Source organism: Marmota flaviventris, chromosome 9 (assembly GCF_047511675.1).
Source record: "Marmota flaviventris isolate mMarFla1 chromosome 9, mMarFla1.hap1, whole genome shotgun sequence".
Taxonomy (NCBI): domain Eukaryota; kingdom Metazoa; phylum Chordata; class Mammalia; order Rodentia; family Sciuridae; genus Marmota; species Marmota flaviventris.
Window position 1 is genome coordinate 170,977 of NC_092506.1, and position 20,767 is coordinate 191,743.

At 47.9% G+C, this 20,767-nt stretch overlaps 1 protein-coding gene across 1 annotated transcript; it reads left to right on the forward strand.

Moving 5' to 3' along the window:
* The first annotated feature begins 63 nt into the window (after window positions 1-63).
* On the forward strand, window positions 64-12,213 carry Psmd13 (proteasome 26S subunit, non-ATPase 13). Its single transcript, XM_027953547.3, has 13 exons — window positions 64-238; window positions 1,807-1,885; window positions 5,306-5,340; window positions 5,427-5,482; window positions 5,664-5,707; window positions 5,888-5,974; window positions 7,403-7,574; window positions 8,505-8,584; window positions 8,679-8,804; window positions 10,249-10,311; window positions 10,902-10,982; window positions 11,074-11,190; window positions 11,758-12,213. The coding sequence occupies exons 1-13, from the start codon at window positions 144-146 to the stop codon at window positions 11,851-11,853; spliced, it is 1,131 nt and encodes a 376-aa protein (XP_027809348.1). The 5' UTR covers window positions 64-143; the 3' UTR covers window positions 11,854-12,213.
* Window positions 12,214-20,767: the final 8,554 nt, after the last annotated feature.

A 20,767-nucleotide genomic window follows, 5' to 3' on the forward strand; every position in this document is an offset into this window, starting at 1 on the left:
CGACAGCGCGCCGCTGGAGCCAGCAGCGACGCTCCCGGCACGCCCCGCGCCACCCGGGCCGGAAGTGAGTGAGCACTTCCGGCCGCCATCCCCGCGGCCCTGACACCTCGGCGCTTTCCCTGTCCCGACTTCTTGCTGCCATCATGAAGGATGTACCGGGCTTCTTACAGCAGAGCCAGAGCTCCGGGCCCGGCCAGGCAGCCGTGTGGCACCGTCTGGAGGAGCTCTACACGAAGAAGTGAGCACCGAAACGAGGGGCCAGGGCCTGTCCGAGACAGGCTGTGGGCGCTGGGACCCGAGGCGGGGAGGCCCGAGGAAGCGGGACGTGTGGGGAGAGTGGACGGGCTGTGCCAGGGAAGGTCGGTGCAGTCCTGAGGGTGGCGGCCTGGGACGAAGAGGGACGACAGCCCACCAGGACTAAGGGCCAGAGCTGTAGGGGTCTGGGATCTAGGGTTCACTGCTTTCCTGCCCTCGGCGCTGTGACTGGGGCTTCTGAACTCTCCCTTCTTCTGGTGGCACGACAGGGGTTCGGTGCTGGCCTGTGCTTTTGCTCTTGATTCAGTCACAAGCACACTTTCAGAGCCAGAGTGCCACCCTTGTGGGGAAACAGCTCTTGGAGACTTGCATTTGGCCAAGCCCTAGTGTGAGTGAATCTACAGTTAGTTTTCTTATGGTCTGAAACCAATGAGCCGAGGTTTTCCTTTGATTCTACAGCTGATCACACAGGGTGCAACCACTGCCGCTCTCCCATTGTTTCTACTTTCTATAATATTTCACACTGGGCTTTGTGCCTCCAGAGATCTCAGAGTTTGAATTCCTTCAGAAACAGGGTGAGCTTCAGAACAATTTTCTGTTGCTAAGCACCAACCTCTATTTAGATGAGTAGAGTAAATCGTTAGTTTTGGCCTAGACCTTGCTCAGGGGAAACACATCTGCTGTAGGAACCTTCCTGATGGATATTTAGCATAGAATCTTTCACAGCATGTCTTGTTTGTTATTAATGGTGTTGGGCATTGAACTTAGGGTTTCACACATGCCAGGCAAGGGCTCTGCCACTGAGCCACATCCCAGCCCATGCACAGCATGTTTTGATGCTGTTCAGTAGCCTGCTAATAGCAGTTTTTTGGAGAAAAGTATTAGTATTTGGCAAAAAATTGCTTTGTGGGTAGTATTTGTATTTATATATATTTATATTTTTTAGTTGTTGAACCTTTATTTTATTCATTTATTTATATGTGGTGCTGAGAATCAAACCCACTGCCTTACACATGCTGAGCAAGTGCTTTACCACTGAGCCACAACCCCAGCCCAAAGTACTTTTTATTTTTTAAAGCATTTTATCTGTACTGTTAAATATTGGCCTTTTTTTTTTTTTTTTTAAGAAATGTGTCAATGTCCTGCAAGTATATTATTAGCTTATTTCTTCCTTCATGTCCCATTCATGAATGAGGAAATTGAAACTTGGTTTCCTCAACTTCTTTGAGATACCCACCTAATGAATAAGAGAGACTAGATTTCAGTTTAGCTGTCTGATTCCAAAACTCTTGTTTCCAGTTGAACCTCCTGATTTTTTTGAAGTAGTCTAAACAGAAATTCTCTGTTTCATAGCTGGGAAACCTGTGTTTTAGAGTAAGTCAGCTCTATGTGACATAAACATTGAGTGAAAAGAACTGAGGTCTATTACCATCTGTACTAGCGTTCTTCTGTGCAGTCAGGACTGGTGAGCTTTGTTATCTGCTGGAACACTGAGGTTCCAGAGGTCTCATCAACCTTGGTTGATTATCTGAAGGGCCTTGTGTTTTCCAGGTTATGGCATCAGCTGACACTTCAGGTGCTTGATTTTGTGCAGGATCCATGCTTTGCCCAAGGAGATGGTCTCATTAAAGTAAGTGATTTGTGTCATATGAATATTATAAGAATATACTCAAGGACTTTTCACAATAATAGATGATAATGATAATGAACTACACATATTCAGAAATAACTTTGTCTCCAGGAATGTTGTGAGGAGTTTGCATATTTATTCCTACTCTTCACATCAATGTTGAAAGACAAGTAGTATTCTTATCTCCTTTTCTTTTTTATTGTGGAAGCAGGCATAAGGGGTTAAGTAATTTTCCATAGGTCACAGCTAATAAGCCACAGAAGAGCATTCAGTTTCTAAAATTCTAAACCAGGGCTGGTGTAGCCCAATGCATGAAGTATGTGCTTTCCATCCCCAGCACCACCAAACCAAAAAAAAAAAAAAAGGAAGAAGCAGCAGCAGCAGGCACAATGGCATACGCCTATAAACTCAGGAGGATAAGATCAAAAAAGATCCTGAATTCAAGGCCAGCCTGGGCAACACAGCAAGACCCTGTCTCAAAAAGTAAATAAATTTCAAAAAATAAATAGAATTCTAGCGTAAAATACTGTCTTATAGTGTGCCCTGGTAAAAAAGAAATTTTTTAATTGCCACTTTTGGAAAACTTTCTCAAAAATGGAAAATAAAAACCAGTTAGGGGACACAGTAGGAAACAGAAGAGAGATATTGCAGTAGGTCATTTTCTAGGTAACCCCTTTACTCCTCTCCCTCACCCGTGTCTGACTCTGCTTACACAGACATCTGTCCTGAGTAATGTAGAAGACAGGGCACCTTTTGTACGTTAGTTGAGAATGGGTAGTTGGAGGGGGGACTGCACAATATCATGCTGCCTCAATAATAGAGCACTTTTAGAATTTTTTCAACAGGAGGAATAAAGAGGATACACACTATTCCTAGCCCTCTTCAGATCCCTAACAAATCCCCATGGGTGTGTTCACACATGAAGCCTCCTCTTTGAGGTCTTTCCTGACAGCTTACTCTTTGATGACTTTCTCTGATTTTGAGTTAGATATTGTTATATTATAGCTAGCTTATAATTATAGCTTATTTCTCCTGAATGTTACTTTATAGTGCACATAGTAAAGGTTACCACCTACCTTATCATCATTTTTTTCTTTTTTTTTTAGTTGTAAGTGGACACAATGCCTTTATTTTTATTTATTTTTATGTGGTGCTGAGGATCGAACCCAGTGCCTCACCCGCCCCAGGCAAGCGCTCTACCATTGAGCCACAACCCCAGCCCCACTATCAATTTTTATACCCATCAATTTGACATTTTTCTACCCAAGGAATTTTCAGTTATCTGTGAGCCTGAAGATTTTGCTGAGCATTTCATCTTCTGAATCATGTGGAAAATGAAAAAAGAGCTGGGAGTGCTTGTACTTGTCTGTAATTCCAGCAGCTCCAGAGGCTGAAATAGGAGGATCATAAGTTTGAAGCCTGCCTTAGCAACTTAACTGAGACCCTATCTTCAAAATAAAAAGGACTAGGGATATAGCTTAGTGGTAAAGTGCACCTGCATTAAATCCCCAATCCAAAAAACAAGTCCTAAGACAGATCTCAATACTTGCACTCCATGATTTTACATTATAAAGACATATAGTTCATAATTATTGCTATGCTTTGCTTTCTTATCTTTTTTGTTATTTTTCTTTTTAGTTATGCATGACAGGTGGATGTATTTTGACATACGCATACATGGAGTATTACTTCCCACTTGAGTGGTTATACATGATTTGGAGTTAAACTGGTTGTGTTTTCATGTATGAACATAGGAAAGTTATATCCAATTCATTCTATTGAATTTCCCATTCCCATCCCTCTCCCGTTACTTTCTTATCTTTAAATCACTTTTACACACATGACAAAGAATTTGTTCAACCTCAGGTAATGTGACATTCAGGTCAACAGACTTGTTTTCTTTTTTTCATGGATAAAATAGTCCTCAAAAATTGTTCAGAACCAGCCCACATAATTGTAACATGAATGGTGTTCATGAATTTTTAGTCACCAGAAGAAATTTTGAGTTCCTGGACTTGGTAGACTTCTTTGTTTAAATAACTCCAAAAATTATTAGAGGTGTTAGAAAATTAAAACAGTGACAACTGGGCTTCAAGGAATGAAGAGGTGGATGTTTGGTGTGGAAGAGAACATTCCAGATAGGAACAAATTACACCGTGTTTCAAGACTACTTCTGAAGGACACAGAGTGGGAGGCACTGAAGACTGGCCTCTGTCCTAAATTTTTAATGTAAATGAGGATGATGTCTTTGAAATTGTTCCTGTAGTACACGGGTTACTTTGTTTAGCTGGATGTGTTCCAGATGTAAATATCTAACTGCCACAGGGACATTTCCATCTTTCTCCCTGCATATCCAACAGGAAGTTCAGGTTCTTCTTATCCAAACTGAAGCTTCCTTCTCCCTACTTGGCCCACACCAGGCATTCCCTTTTCCTGCTTCTCTGGTCACTAGCCCAGGGGACACTTCTCTGACCAGCTGACGTCTGATCAAGTCTGATTCAACTTACTGACAAACGTCTCTCAGACCCTTTATCCATCCTCACAGCTGTTGCTCCCCTCTCTGCCCTGAACTGGTATCACTTGTCATCTTCCTTGCAGTCCTCTCTGTCCTCAGTCCTGCTTCCCTCCCTGGTTCAACCTTGCCTTTAGAACCGAGACCAATCCTCAGTGCCTCCCACTCTGTGTCCTTCAGAAGTACTCTTGAAACTCGGTGTAATTTGTTCCTATCTGGAATGTTCTCTGCCTCACCAAACATCCACCTCTGCAACTGCTCTTCATTCCTTGAAGCCCAATTGTCACCATGTGGGAATAGCCTTTGGATCCTCACATTTGGCTGACCTTCTTATATGCCTTTTTCCATTTCTCTTAAACTCATGTTATTGTCATTCATTCATTCTCCACTATCCCAGGAGACCCCTGAAAGCTCAGGATTTACCTCATTCTGTGTCTGCAGGCCTAGCCAGGGTTTGAGGATGTAACCCAGTGTATGTGAGTGGCTACGAAATTTAGTAATGAGACATAACTAGCCTATAGCCTTTTAAAATCTGAAAGAACTCTGTTCTGTTGGATTAGTGGACATTCCAGGTGGACAGTTTTTTGTACTTGGAGTACCTTGGAGAAAGAATATAGGAATTGGTCTTTAGAACAGTGTCCTCATTTCCAAAGCCAGAAGGAAACCCTGCTCGTGGGTTTTGTTTTGTTTTGTTTTTAATAATACATTGGTAGTCATGTATATGAGGTTAAGTTCTAAGGTGGGTGTCCTGCCATCAGCAAACATGTACGCAGCACTTATTCTGTGAGTAAGTACATGTGGTGAGCATTGTGGTTTGGAAACCCAAAACTTAATAAGAATGGTGTTTAGAGTCTGATTTTGCCCAATGAAAGACATCCTGTACTTACTCTCCACGATTGGTTCCACAGCTTTATGAAAACTTCATCAGTGAATTTGAACACAGGTAAACTCTTTTTGTCACTTTTTTACTTTGCAAATGAGTCCACTGATACTCCTTGACACTCAGAAATGGGGTATTTTATATTTTAGGGTGAACCCTTTGTCCCTGGTAGAAATAATTCTTCATGTGGTGAGACAAATGACTGGTAAGCCTCGCTTTATTTCATAATGGAGTAGATTCAAATGGTAAAGTTCCTTCAACTATAATTTAATTGAAGTATAATCGGATAGACATTATCAAGCCCTAAAGACTGTCCTGCCTAAATGTGTCTCAGCTGCTAGAAACATACTATTGATGATCTTCTGACTTAGTTCTTTTTCTTCTAGATCCTAATGTGGCTCTTACATTTCTGGAAAAGACTCGTGAGAAGGTGAATGTGGGATCTGAACAGTACTTTCTGGACTATTTGTGACTCACAGTTTGTGTCCATATTCTTAGAAAGCGTTTGTCTTCCAGCTTGTGGGTTGGGTTACTGCACAGGTAGGGGCTCGCCTTGTGGTTGGTTAGCTGTCCTGGTTTTTGAGACTCCACTGTGCTTCAACATCTTCAGGTGAAAAGCAGCGATGAGGCAGTGATCCTGTGTAAAACAGCAATCGGAGCTTTGAAGTTAAACATTGGGGACCTGCAGGTCACCAAGGTGAGATTCTGTAAGAGATGTCTCTGACTTAAGAATGTCTACTTAAAAATGCTTTTGAGGTTACAGAAAAGTTGGGAAAGTAGCACCGAAAGCTCTCATGCCTTTGGCCCAATTCCCCACTGCTTTTTACTGCCTTTGCCTCATCTTTCTGTGAGTGCATGCATACTTTTTCCAAATCATTTACAAGTAAGTTGCTGATATGATGCTCCTACTCGTCATCAAAAGAGCACTCCCTGTGCCCCTATTTGTCCCTCTTCTTAGGACTCCCAGGGCCTCAGCTGGGTTCACTGTGACCAACGGCAGCATCCCCGCCACTGCAGGTCATGTGCTGCTCCCCCATTCTCTCTCTGCCCCCTAGATTGTTGTTGAAGTCTCCTGTCTGGATTTAAGCCTTTCTTATTTTCACTTTTATGCAATTTGGAGGACAAGTGTCAATAAGAGTGGCAGCAAAAACCACACATGTGGTTAGTCCACCTTATTTAACCAGAGCCTGGGTGTATTTTTTGTTTTGTTTTGGTAATGATAACATTAAAGAAAATTTAGCAATAATAATTAAAGTGTTCATGTTCTCATTGTTCTCATTGCTTCCCAGTCCTAGCCCATATGCATACTTGTTACACTTTGTTCTAAAGCACTTAAGACACACCAGAAGCTATAGAGAACTGTAAGGAATACTGTAATGGGCACTCTCCTGCCCCAGCCAGCTCAGGACTAAAGCAGCACACATGCTCCTCCCCAACCTGACACTTTCAGTCCTGCTACTTCATCCTCTCTTAGTGGGTAGATGAGTGTCACTGAGTCAGAGTTGAGTCACTGTGTTGATACGTGTAACCAGTTCATTTTTACTCGTATGTAGTGGTTCATTGTCTAAGAGTTTCACAACATACATATCTGGTCTCCTGTGAAGGGATTGGTTACTGATGGCTTATCAGCCATTCCATTCATGCCTTTACTTCTGTAAAATTGCCTCTGTCTTTTGTCCATTTTTCTATTGTGTTCTACCAACCAATTTGTAAGAGTTCTTTATATTTCCCTGGTCATAATTCCTGTGGGATTACGCATGCTATAATTGTCTTTTCCTAGTAATAAGTTGTCTTGGGGGCGTCATGGTAACTGAGACAGGAGAAAAGGCAAGTTCTGGGAAACGTAGTAAGACCGTGTCTCAAGACATATAGGATTTGGGGGGTAATTCAGTGGTAGAAGCACTTACCTAGGCCTGTGTTCAGTCCTCAGTACTACCAAAGAAAAATACACACATACAATAAATATATACGAATATTTATATATCACCTATGTACTTTTTGCTGTGTTTTGTATAAATTGAAGGTTTACATTTCTCCATGTTTGCCTTGGTGGCTTGTGCTTTTCATTTTTATATGACATTAAAAATCTTTAAAGTCAGAAGACAACTTTACTACTTGTGTGTAGGAAACAATTGAAGATGTTGAAGAAATGCTCAACAACCTGCCTGGTGTGACATCAGTTCACAGTCGTTTCTACGATCTCTCAAGTAAATACTATCAAACAATCGGAAACCATGCATCCTACTACAAAGATGCCCTGCGGTTTCTGGGCTGTGTCGATATCAAGGATCTGCCAGGTACGTGGCCTCTATGGTTCATGTCACACTGGAGCACGTTCTCATGTAGCAGCTGTAAGATGGCAGGGAAGCTTGCCCACATGGATTCATCCCTTTGGGAAGAATAGGTGGAAAGATTTCTTTATGCTTTAGTTTCCACATCATATTTGCCTGCAGCATTTAATTCAGATGACAAGGCTGGTTCCTCCCAACCCCTGTGCTCCTCCTCCTCCTCCAAGTGTGTTGTTGTCCAAGTCAGAAATCTTATAGGAAGTACAGCAGTGTAAGTACTTCCTCATCCCCTGCAGGATGACGACTGCCTCAACTCCCTGACGCTGAGACCCTTGTTCTGAAATTGAATCTCAGATCCATGGGAATGAATTATAGTCGTTAAAGGGACTGAGTGTGGAAATAAGTAACCAGAGAATTTAGAAAGACAACTTTTACATAATTTAGATGTTTCCCACATTGTATAGAAACCACCACTTCTTAAATGCGTTGATGAAGTTTTGATTGTTGTATCTCGAAGTGTATTGAAGAAGCAACTAATGCAGTCAAGAGGTATAGGACTGGGCTGCATGGGGCAGCAAGCAAATGAATCATAATTTGGAGGAGAGGGGCTGCCTGACTGGGATGTGAGACAGTGGAGTGGCAGTGTGACTCCACAGCAGGCGAAGTGTTGGAGGAACTCATTACTTCAGGAGGTTGTACACACTGAAGAGCAAAGAGATGCATATATTTAGGGGAAAAGTAATAAATGAACATTCTTTCCACAAAACTTGTAATTGTGATCCCTGATGTAATCAGGTCAGTCCAGCACTTTAGAAGAATCAACCATACGAATGCTTTGTGAGGTTACCATTACCAAGAATGGCTTCTTTACTTTTTGTTATATGTGCTTTTTAATGCCGAACTGGACTAGTGTTTGTTGACTTGGGTTTGTTGCCATAGTGTCTGAGCAGCAGGAGAGAGCCTTCACACTGGGACTTGCAGGACTTCTTGGAGAGGGGGTTTTTAACTTTGGAGAGCTCGTAAGTTGATCCAGGCACTGATTCCTTGGCATGGGTTGGGAAGGGGCGCAGGGAGGAACTGGCCTTCTACCACCTGTACTGTCTGTCCCCACAGCTCATGCACCCTGTGCTGGAGTCCCTGAGGAGCACAGACCGGCAGTGGCTGATTGACACTCTCTATGCCTTTAACAGTGGTGATGTAGACAGGTTCCAGACTCTGAAGACTGCCTGGGGCCAGCAGGTGGGTCCATAGGCTTCTGGCCCTGCTTGTCCTCTCACATGCCCACTGTCCAAGAGTGTTGGGCTAGCATCTTCCCCACACACTGCAGGCACCCAGGCGACCCTGGGCATGGAGGAACCGTGGCAGGCCTGGCCTCACACAGAACAAGGCGTCTCATGGGCAGTGACTGCACTAAGGAAAGGTAGAGGGTGTGTGGGGGAACAGAACACAATGCACTTTTCATCTCTGCTGAGTGGAGTGGGTGTCAGAACCCTCCCAGCAGAAGTGCTGTGCTCTTTGTGACCTTGGGGTGGGTGGAAAGACATAGGAAGAACTGAGCACTTTGCTGACAGATGAAGTGTGAGCAGACAGGTGATGGAGTAGGAGGAGGTGTGCTGGTGGGGAGAAGAGCTCCAGGAGTGGGCATCTAGGTGGTAGGGATGGGCTCTGGGTGGTGGGGACTCTAATGTTAGACGTAGATATTACTAAAATGTTAACTGTCATGGGAATCATAGTTGTCTTGTTTTTGTACTTTTCTGAAACTTTAAATTTTCGCAAAGTTTACAACAACTTACACCAGTTGTATGCAATGGGGTAGGGTTGTTAAGGTGCTATGAAGAGGCAGAAGCGTCAGGCCCGGCTGTTCCTGGTGACACATCACTGTCTCAGCAAAAAATGTACCACTCAGAAAGGGAGCCATAGCCAGGCATGGTGGGCTGAGGCAGGGGGATCACTTGAGCCCAGGTCTTTGAGACCAGCCTGGGCAACATAACAAGAACTTCTCTTTAAAAAAGTGAGGAGGGAGGAAGCTGGCTAGCCATAGCAATTTAGAAGAAGAAAAGATACTCAGAGGTGCACGCTCCCTATGCCTGTCCAGTTCCTGTGCCAGGGTGTGAGCTGCCACTCATGTGGTTTAAGCCACCTGTCCACTCTCCCTGGCTGGCTTCACCTTCGCTTCACCTCTGTGGAGAGCCCACACACTGCATGGGTCTTGCAGAAAGTGTTCTCGGTTCCTTGCAAGCCAGTCTTTCATTATAAATTGATCACTTGCTCTTTGATCTGTGTGAACTCCAAGACTCGGGGTTCTCCTCAGACTGCACTTGCACTGTGCTCATAAGCAGGCAGTGCTACCAGGGCTGCCCAGGATAGGTCCTTTGTCCTCTACTAGCAGTGCCTTGTGCCATGAGTCTTGAAAGGCCTTCTAGTGTTGAAACATCAGTACATAACTCTTACAGATCACTTCTCTAGAGAAACAGCCTATCAGTCAGTCTTAAGATTTCATAAGAAAGGGAGACTTCAGGTCACTTGACTGTTAATGAGCCTCAGCAGTCTGCAGTGTACATGTTTGGATCTTCCCCGCAGCTTTTTTCCATCCACCGTGTAGAAAGAAAAAAATTGAGAACCCAGGTAAGGTCACTTGGTGAGCACAGACATGAGAGTCAGCTCCTCTTTCTGTGCTTCACAGCCTGACTTAGCAGCCAATGAGGCACAGCTTCTGAGGAAGATCCAGCTCTTGTGCCTGATGGAGGTAAGTGGCACCAAAGCCACTGTTGTGCTTCAACACCTCGGTCAGTGAGCAGTGAGTCTCCCATCTCCTGTGTGGTGTTTCTTCCTCATTGCCCCACTCCTCGTCTTCCCATAGCTGGGACAACCCCTCAGACAGGTCTCCCCTTCTGGGTAGTCTGAGCTGAAAGAGCTGCCCCTTCCTCCCGATGATATGGCACATCCTCTCGGGTCTAGTGCTTGTCTGTCCTTCCCCACCAGAACGTGAACTTCCTCAGGAGATGGAGGTTCTGTTTTTGGTGCCCCACAGTGTCCCCTGGTCTTGGGATACATGATGGCTTCAATTACCTGTTCAAGAAATAAGTAGTGGCTATTGTTGAAAATTCCTGCAAAGCTTATTTTCACCTTTAACCTTATTATTAAGCGCTGAAAGTTTGTTCCTAGTAGTAAGACATATGACACATTAAGAAAATTTTATTGTATGGGGTACTCAGAAGATGGTCTGTGTTTTTAAAATGTATGTACCTATCAGATCCTATCAGATCTCAGCCCATTTTTGTTTGGAAAAACAATTTTAAGTAGTTAATCAGCTTTTTTTTTTTTTTTTTTTTTCAGATGACTTTCACACGACCTGCCAACCACAGACAGCTCACTTTTGAAGAAATTGCCAAAAATGCTAAAATCACAGTGAACGAGGTACAGTTCTTAGGCTTGGGGTATCACAGCAGCAGAGCTGCTACCTGTCAGAGCAGGGCACTGGGTATCTGACAGGAGCCCTCCCACACAGGTGGAGCTGCTGGTGATGAAGGCACTCTCGGTGGGGCTGGTGAGGGGCAGCATAGACGAGGTGGACAAGCGAGTGCACATGACCTGGGTGCAACCCCGCGTGCTGGATTTGCAGCAGGTGAAGCCACTGAGCCCCTGGTTTGCCTTTGTTGGGTTGGGTTATGTCTGTGCTGTCTTGGTTTTATGGGGACGGAAGTCACTTAGGAAGAAGGCGTCACGGTACACATGGTTTGGGGAATGGATTATTGCTGTGGGGACTGAAGCCTTTTCTTAGAACCCAGTTGATGCAAGCCTAGGGTCTGACTCTACACTTAGAAGCTTATTGTGACAACGGTGTTGGTTGTACTGATAAAGCCTTTTAATCTTAAAAAAGTCTTTTAATCTTAAAATTGGTGCTCTGATCAAACATGTTCCTGGTTTCATGATCTGAGCACAAATCCATCTTATTCATATTTGCTGGAAGTTTAATCCTGTGGATTTCCTCTATTCTTGCCTGTTTTCTTTAATGCAAGTTTTTAAAATATTCTTGTGATAAGAATTGACCTGGGTGATCCCATTGCACACCCCCACCTCAGCTCTGATACCCTCAGTTCTGCCCCAAGAATGAGTTAGAGGTTAGACCTGCCCCATTTGGCCTGCGGGTCCTGCATATCTTAATGCTCATGTGGCCCTGATTTGCCCTCAGATCAAGGGAATGAAGGACCGCCTGGAATTCTGGTGCACAGATGTGAAGAGCATGGAGATGCTAGTGGAGCACCAGGCCCATGACATCCTCACCTAGCACCCTGGTGCCCTGTGGCCCCACCTCACCTGGGAGGCACTTCTGTGGCCCTGAAGCTGGCAACAAAGATCTGCATTGAATTGGGGTGTGGATTTGGATCCTGTTGGGAATAGGGACTACTCACTGTAAAAATGGTGGACTGTCATTTATGGGAGCCCAGCCACAGGGGAAGGCTCTTAGGTGGGGGTGTCTTAACCTGCAGTGGGGTAGGGGTCTCCAGGCCTCAGGAGGGAGGGCAAAAGTGAGTGGGAAAGCTCTCAAGTCTGCAAACACCCCAAGGTGGGTCTCTGTCCCATCCACCCATGTGTGCATTTTTTCCAGTGCGTTCAGGATGTTTCTGTAATAAACGCCTTCACTTTACCCTGCTTATGCTTCTGTTCTTGGTCTTACCTTCCAGGACAAGCCTGAGCAGAAACTAGGGAGGGCTTGGTGGGGGTGTGGTCTTGGCTCCCGTCCTGCCCCATACAGGGGACTGGGGCAGAGCCTTGCTCTTGGCTACCAAGCAAGTAAGTTCTCTTTATCATCGGGAGAGACACAAGGGTGTCCATTCCCTCCTCAAGCCCACTCAGGATTCCTCTCAGACATAGGTTTCCACACCAGTGCCACCTTTCCTCACTGGTAGCCGGCCACTTCTGTACCCCAGCATGCCCCATTGTTGACACTGAGCCAGCTCCCAGACAGTCCAGTGTTGGGTGTCTGCAGGAGTCTCCCTGCAGTGCCCGGGCTGGACATGGGTACATAGAAGAGTCAGTGTGAACAGAAGGTAGAAGAAGGAGTTTAATGTGCTTTTCTAGGACTGCCCAGGTGGCCACAGGGTCTTCATGCTACAGAGCTCTTCTTGTAACTCTCCAGATGGGACAAAACCCAGCCTGCTGGAGCCAGGAAGCTCACAAACATGGTCGAGATCCCCACAGCCTGCTCCTGGTGGAGGAAAGCACATGAGCCCATGAGGCCTGGTCACTGAAGGAGACTGTCTGCCTGCCAGTGCCCCGCCCCCTCCACTCCCTCTGACTTGGGCCAACTGGGTTTCTCCCACATGCCTTCAGGCTGTTCATGTGTACCCTGTACTGACCTCTGCTGTTGTCCCTGAGGGCAGCCTTGAAGACCAGGAGGAAAGCCCTGGGCTCTGGGCCCAAGACCCTGGCTGCTCTCCACAGAAGGACAGCAGTACACACTCCCCTCCAATACCTGTGGCCCCACATGCAGGGTGCCGTGCTGTATGGAATGGCAGAAACAACTGAGATTTAAACTGCTTGTAAATAAGTACAGGCCTTTCCATGAAGGATAATTCCGTTCAGAAGCCTGGTGGGGAGGTCAGCTTCCACCGGCTGCACCTGTGTGTCTGTGCATGCCTGTGCCCCATTTGTGCAGAGGGACCCCACCTGGAGCCACGCCTTCTCACTGGCTGAACTTAAGAGAGCCCCGACCAAATTTCACTTTCAGTTCCCCCCTGAAAAAGCCAGGGTCAGGCCTCCCACCCCTCTATCTTTCTAAAGCTAGATTGAGGGCGGGGTTAGAGTCCCTCCTGTCGACTCTCACCCCCAGAGGCTTAAAGGCATATGCAGCCTGGACTCAGGTCTTAGCTACATGACCTTGAGCAAGTGACCCTGTAAACCTTGATTTGTTTATTCTTAAAACACTGCTCTGGAGTCAAAAGTGTTAACGTACATTTTGGCTTTCACCTGTACTCTCCTTGAGCGTCAGCATCCCAGCTCTTCCCCTTTCACAGACAGCAAGGTCCGCACAGCATTGAGTGTCCTCTGACCACTGGCCTTTGCCAAAAAGTGAGAGGCCTGAGAAAGGGAGCCTGGCCCACCACTGAACTCGGCAGCCACTTTGGGAGGCTGTCCTGCAGGAAATGGCTTTAGGACCCCTTTCCTGGCATTCAAGACAATTGTCTTGACAGAAGCACTGACATCCAGCACCATGGTCGCCTCCCCATTAATAGCCTGGACTTGTGTTTTTGCCCCCAAACCTAGGAAATGGGCCAAGTCCTCAGAATGACCTACTGCTGTCTTAGAGGTCACTTACCATAGGAGAGGTAGGTGTTCTGGCCGGCTTGGCAGAGATGTGGGCCTTGGGAACTGCCCAGCATCTGAGGGGGGCTTGGAGCAGCTGTGTGATAGGGGGCAACCTCAGCATGGTTCTGGGGCCGAGTTCCTTCCCAAGTCAGCTAGGTGTCCCGAGGGCTGAACGTCCTCTGCTCACTTGGTGTCAGGTCTTTTTATAGCTGGAAGGAACTGCAGCTGTCCCCTCCTGTCACAGGACTTGGCAGAGAGTAGGACTGGGAGAGGCCGGGCCTGGTGTGCTGTCCCCGCATGACACCAAAAGGCTGTGAGCCCTTAACAGTGTGGATAGATGTAGACCTTTCTAGAGAGAACTGTCACTTATTTGAGGAAAAGGAGGACTTCAGTGATAGAGAAGGTCCAGAGGAGTCAGGCTTAAGAATGCAAGAAGGAGAAACTGATGGCTAAAGGTGAACCTTAGCTCTTAGGGTGCCAGCCCCTCAGTACCATGCAGAGTTTCTGTAAAATTCTCCAACCTGTGGATTCCTCATGCGGCCCAGCCTCCCCTTCTTATATTCCAGGAGAGCAGGCACTGACCGCACAGCAGAGGAACAGGGTGAGGAGTAGACACTTTCTGAGTGCCAGCTATGGGCCGGGACACTGTCTGACCCCAGACTGCTGTGCCCAGTTAAGGCACCCAGGGCTGAACATGCTGGGCTGTCCAGTCCCAGTGCACAGGCCACTGAGCAGGCTCCATAGCTTCCCAGGCTTGCTCCTTGCTTCTGCAGATAGTGGTTGTCCATTCCTTTGCACTGCAAACAGTATCGGTATATCACTGATACAGTCTCTGTCAGTTCTAACCCCACTGCTGCCCTGGGGGCCTGTCTACACTGCCTCCCCACAATTACCATGAAATGCAAGTTCAGTTCCCCAGCATAGTTCTTGGCTGCTGGTTTCCCTCCCTCCTCCAGCCCCTGCCCGACCTCCAGTGGCACCAGGCTTCTCCCAGTCTCTCTATCCACCTCTCCAACCTCACCTGGCCATAGTCCAGATAGCCTCAACACCCCCAGCTGCTCCTCATTAATCATGATGTCTGGAATCTGTTAGTACGTGCTCAAACCCCACTTTATGGTCCCATTTCTAAGGCCCTGCAGGGCACTCTCTCCTCCCTCACCCACTTCAACTGTGCAGACAAAATGTCTAAGCAGCAGCCTCAGTGCCCCCTGGAGCTTACACTCCAGGTCCTGCCTACCAGCAGCACCACAGCCCAGGGTACTGGTTCCTCACCCTCCCCAAGTCCCACTTCAAACATTTCTTCCACCCCAGCTCCTCCCCCAGCACCACGTCTTGTCACTGCCTCTGCTCCACATCCCCCAACGGGCTCCACTGCCATTTCCCACACAGCACACTTCCATCCCCATACTGGTGCATCGTGTTCTCATGTGTCTCAACAGATCATGAGACTTGGTTCAGATGACATCTCCTCAGATAACATCTTGCTCACTGTCTGCTTCCTACCTAGAGCAGAAGCCCTGTGAGGCTGTGTATCCACCACTGAATGTTTGGGGCCCAGAGCAGCAGAATATGGCTTAGCTGAGTTTTCAGTCAGTGTGGGACAGTTGGGGCATCGGGATAGATGGATAAGGGGATAGATGGAGTGGGTTGGTGGGTAAGTGGATAGACGGGTGGGTGGGCAGATAGATGGATGGATGAGTGAAATATGTGAATTGTGGATGGATGAGTGAATGTAGATGGATGAGTGGATGGATGAGTGAATGTGTAGATGGATGGATGAATGAATGTGTGGATGGATAGAAGGATTAGTGGATGGGTGGACAATTGGAAAAGTTGATATAAGGATGTATGATGTTTCCATCATGAGCCAGGCACTGTGCTAGATTCAGGAGATGCGAAGCTGAGTCAGGCATGAGAGAACGTGAAGGGAAGATGCTCCACCATCAATGGTGCAGGATATTGTCATGATGGTAATAAAGGCCACATCCCAGAGGGTGTGGGAGACCAACCTTACACGTGACTGGGTCACACTCCCCGGCTGGGTGCTGAGGCGCTCAGTCACAGAAATGTGGTCGGTGTCTCGTGCATGGGTGTATCTTGCTACAGCCCCATGGGTGAAGCTACACTCACCTGTTCCTTTGTAATATAACCCCTTGCCCTGGTTAGGATAGAATCTTCCATGGAAGTGCCTTGTGTGTGTCCCCTTCTCTTACTGTGCCCTTGGGTGTGGCCTACACAGGTGTCAGTCAACCTGCTGACAGTGGACATCATGAAGATACTCAGCCCCCTGAAACCTGACCCCTGGCCTCATTTGAATAGCTTCTCCTCAATAAAAGGGGTCAGCGCATGCTCTTGCTCTCTCTCTGCGGACCCTTAGGTCAGAGGAGCCGTCACAGTGACCCCAAAGAAAAAGGTATTGTGTCTCTTGTGTGGTTATTTCATGCAGCCCAGTTAGCCCAGTTTAACTGGAGTGACCTCTGAGCCCTTTAGTCGCGAGAACAGAAACCCGGCAAGAGGGTACTCTGGTTGTTTCCAGACCAGATTAGGGGACATCAGCCTCATCCATGGCCATCACCAGCTCCCCCAGACTTGGGCATGGTAACTACCCTTCCTGAAGACAGTCATGCCCTTGTCAGTTTATTTAGAATGATGGTGACAGGGAGCATTATTTTTGCTCCTCCCCAGAAATCACATCGCACTCTAAATGTGGGGCTCCTTCCAAGGCTCTCCTCCTGCCTCCCAGGACCCAAGCCAGATAGTCTTCCTGGGACTTTGCTTCTCAGGAAGGGACTAGTCCCTGGAGGCCAAGAAGGGGGAGTGTCCTGAATGTTATCTCTGGTAGCACTGGGCTTCTGATGCCAGCCTCAGGTGGTAGAGGGCTCTGCCCCTCCTCTGTGATAATCCCTTCCTCGTGAACCTTTAATTATAGTCTTGGGGTCCAGCGAAGGATAAGGCTCAGTACCTGAGCATTTGTGCAGAGGATCATTCTCCCAGCAGAGGTGTTTCTTCTTTCACAGATAAGGAGTGCCTCTGGGGGTAGGGGTGGGGTTCCATTTCTGCCCTCCTGGACCTCAGCTGGGTTGGGTGTGGGCAGTGGAGATGCTCACTGCACCCCGGGGCATCGTCAGCCCAGCCTTGTGTGGGTGAGGCCCCAGTGAGGGCCAGGCCAAGGGGCAGTGCAAGGAGAAGATGCTGCCAGGAGGGCTTCACAGGAAACTCCAGCCCCTTATCAGGCCTCCTGACCTCTATGAACTTCCAGAACTTTCCAGGCACTACCTGGCAGGCCTTCCTCACTCCTCTAGTCACTCAGCTCCTGGACCTTAGACCTATAGCTGTGAGCACTGGGCCTCACCCTAACCTGCTTTTAGAGCCCAGTTTGAGCCACTTGTGCTAACCCAACACCCAGACCCCTGCTGCCCTCTGCTCAGGGCTGCCACAGATGGGGATCATGTCGCAGCTTCTCCCTCCTTCACCCCAAGACCTGGACCCCCTCCTTTCCCAGGCCTACCTTTTACTTGAAGGAAAACAATGTGTCCAGGAGAAGGGGAAGTCAGCCAAGTAGGCTACAGGGTGAGGATGAAGGTCCCGTGTAGCAGCCAGGGAAGCTGAGGTGGGGAGAAGGCACACAGCCGACCAGGCCCATCCAGCTGGTCCTGGGGTTCTCAAGGTGTCTGCTGGGCAGAGTGGCCCTGCTGCTGGGATCTGTCTCCCCTCCTTCATCCAGGCACACTCAGCATGTACCTGTGGAACCTGCCCTGGACATGCCCCTGGTGCAGAGGGGACCACCACCTTGCACATGTTCCCTGGCAAAACTGTGAGGCCCCCTCAACCTGCAGAAAACCCTGGGAGATCTGAGTGGACATCATGAGCACAGGGCACCACCCTGTGTCCAAACTGGGAACCACAAAGCAGCTGGAGAAAGCTGCTGCAGAAGGTGGGGGCGTGGCCCTTGGTGGGGGTGTGGCCCTTGCAGCAGGGGCCCCAGAAAGGATGCACATGCACTGAGCACTTGCAGGGTCTCCTTTGTATACTCACAGGCATTCTCACTCATGCATACCCATCCTCTCACACACGCACATGCACATGCACATACGCACACACTCACGCACACAGTCTGCTGGTTTGCTTCTCTGAAAACTCCTGACACAGTAGGCAAAACCCAGCCATCAAAGAAGACAAGCTCTTCTGACTTTTCACCTTTGCAATAGAAATAGCATCTACTATGCTTCCTCTTCACTGGATGTCTATCTTCAACAGAATGCCGGTTCTCAGAGTGTGGGCACTGGAGCAGCACAGGGAAACGCTTTTCTTTTCTTTTCTGCCACGCCCCCACCTTCTGCAGCAGCTTTCTCCAGCTGCTTTGTGGTTCCCAGTTTGGACACAGGGTGGTGCCCTGTGCTCATGATGTCCACTCAGATCTCCCAGGGTTTTCTGCAGGTTGAGGGGGCCTCACAGTTTTGCCAGGGAACATGTGCAAGGTGGTGGTCCCCTCTGCACCAGGGGCACCCAGGGCAGGTTCCACAGGTACATGCTGAGTGTGCCTGGATGAAGGAGGGCAGACAGATCCCAGCAGCAGGGCCACTCTGCCCAGCAGACACCTTGAGAACCCCAGGACCAGCTGGATGGGCCTGGTCGGCTGTGTGCCTTCTCCCCACCTCAGAGTTCTTTTCTCTGACATCTGCTGTGTTAGGTGATGCCTACTGCGACCCAGACATATCTCTGTGATCAAAGGCACATTCCCTGGTGTCTACCAGAGAACCCAGGCCCACCACCGCTCCTGGTCTGCTGTGTGACAAGGCATCACACACTCAGCAGCCAGGAGCAGCACATTCATTATCCCAGTGTTTCTGCTGGTCAGAGTCTTGGTACCCACCAGCTGGGTCCCATGCTCAGGTTTCACCAGCTGACTGCAAGGCATTGGTCGGGCCACACTTCCCTTCAGGCTCAGGTCCTCTTCCAAGGTCTGCCTGATGGAAGAATCTCTAGGGTTGAAAGACTGAGGTGCTATGGCTGCTGTTGGTGGGACTCTCCTGCTCCTGGGGGCCACCCAGAAAATTGCCCCATGGTCCTGTCAGAGAGGCTTCACGTACTATTGGCTAACTCAAGACAAGCAAGAGAGTCTCCATTCTGCCTCAAACTCTCTGGGTTTTTCAAAAACATTTTCTTTTCCTTTAGAAAAGTTGTGAAGACAGGACAGTGTTTCCACACAGCCCACCCTGTGCCCTTCTGGAACTGTGCTCTTGGGAGGGAATTGCTGTGCAGGTGAGAGGGAATAGCTCTCACCCGAGGTGCAGATCTGTGTGGTGCCTCCTTGCAGGGATGTCTGCACGGTTCATGTGGGTTCCTGTGCAAGGAGACGGTATGTCTCCCTCATTATCATTATTTATTCATTCATTTGTGTTGCATGGACTCTTGGCACTTATTGCATACTTAATTGGGCTATAATCAGCTCGGCCTTATTTTGTCGCTCAAATTGTCCTGGCTCTGGGTGTTGGAAGCTCTTCCTTTCAGATCTGCACCCCTTGGTGTATCCTCATATCTGTAGAGTGTTTTTAACTTGTTTATTTTGAACTCTTTCTTACTTTCTGGCATATAAAACACTCCAAACTTGCCTTATATATTTCCTGCCCCAGACCTGATCCCTCTTATTGGTGAAAGTACAAGAAACACAAATCTGGACACTAGGTGGGTAAAGACATTGTGCGCCTGACAGCTTCACAGAGTAAAATGTTGCTGAGGACAGGGAATCCTAGGGTGGAATGCAACACAATGAAAGGATCTGACAGAGTTACACGTGTATGAGACCATCTCACTGAAGGGACAGCAGTGATCTGGGACCACTCAGTCTCTGCAGCTAAGTGACTTGGGAAATGGTGGAGTCCGAGTGACCAAAGGCGAAAGAGCTGCAGACCCCCTTTGGTGAAGTGGTTTCCTGGAGCAGTGTGTGTGTGTCTATGTACCTACCTACCTACCTGCCTATCATACATCTGTTTATCATCTATCGATAGCATCTCTCTATTGTTTATCTATCCATTCATCTATTATCTATTCATCATCTGTTCTCTATTTTTGTATTTTTCCGTCATCTATCAACCTACCATCAACCATCTATCTTCCTATCACCTGTCTCTGTAATGTCTACCTGTCTTATTCATCATCTATCATTTATCTACCATGCAAATTCGTAGCAGAAAGATAACTAGTGGGAAATGTGAATGAGTGGCAGAGACTGCCACTGTCTTCCCAGGCACACAGCTGGGCTCAGTCCACGCTCTCCTACTGTCAGGTTAGCTGTCTGACTGTGACTGAAGTGAAGTGGGTGACTTCCTTCTGCCACATCAACCTTCGCACTCTACAGTAGAGTGGGAGGAGCAGTGCCTTTGTCATAGACAGGAAGCCAGTCGAGTGACCTGTAGCAGAGCTCTGCCACAGGCATCTATAGGGAAGTGAACAGGAGGAGATCTACTATGTACTCCAGAGTAAAAAGACATCACACACTGGTTATTAAGTGGGCAAAGCATGTTCAAGCACAGAAGCAGGTCACAGTCAGGTGGGCTACACAGAGGGCTGGCCTTAGCAAGGCAGTTCACTGCATCTTCTGCAAGGCTTCTGGCACCTGTAGCCATATTGAGAAGGGTCATTCTGTCTGAGTCCACACTGCTGGGGGCCAGAAGGCCCTGCCTGTTTTCACTCTGGGCCACAGAGGACATGCCACTGCCTACCTAAGTGGGTGGCTGCCTCACAGGACGGTTTAGCCTCGAGGAGTTACTGATGGGAGCTGTGGAAGCTCTGTGCTATGGGGAACAGCGCTGCGATGTGGAGGAGAGCAGAAGCGCTGCCCTCGGTTGGCAAACAGGATCTGCCCCTGAGGCTGGGTGTGGCCACATGCGTCA

Excerpts from the sequence above, each read along its gene's own strand:
- Psmd13 (XM_027953547.3), top strand. The coding sequence starts at position 144 with ATGAAGGATGTACCGGGCTTCTTACAGCAGAGCCAGAGCTCCGGGCCC. Across the intron at positions 10,312-10,901 it reads AGCTCTTGTGCCTGATGGAG|ATGACTTTCACACGACCTGC; the intron begins GTAAGTGGCACC and ends TTTTTTTTTCAG. Across the intron at positions 11,191-11,757 it reads GCGTGCTGGATTTGCAGCAG|ATCAAGGGAATGAAGGACCG; the intron begins GTGAAGCCACTG and ends ATTTGCCCTCAG.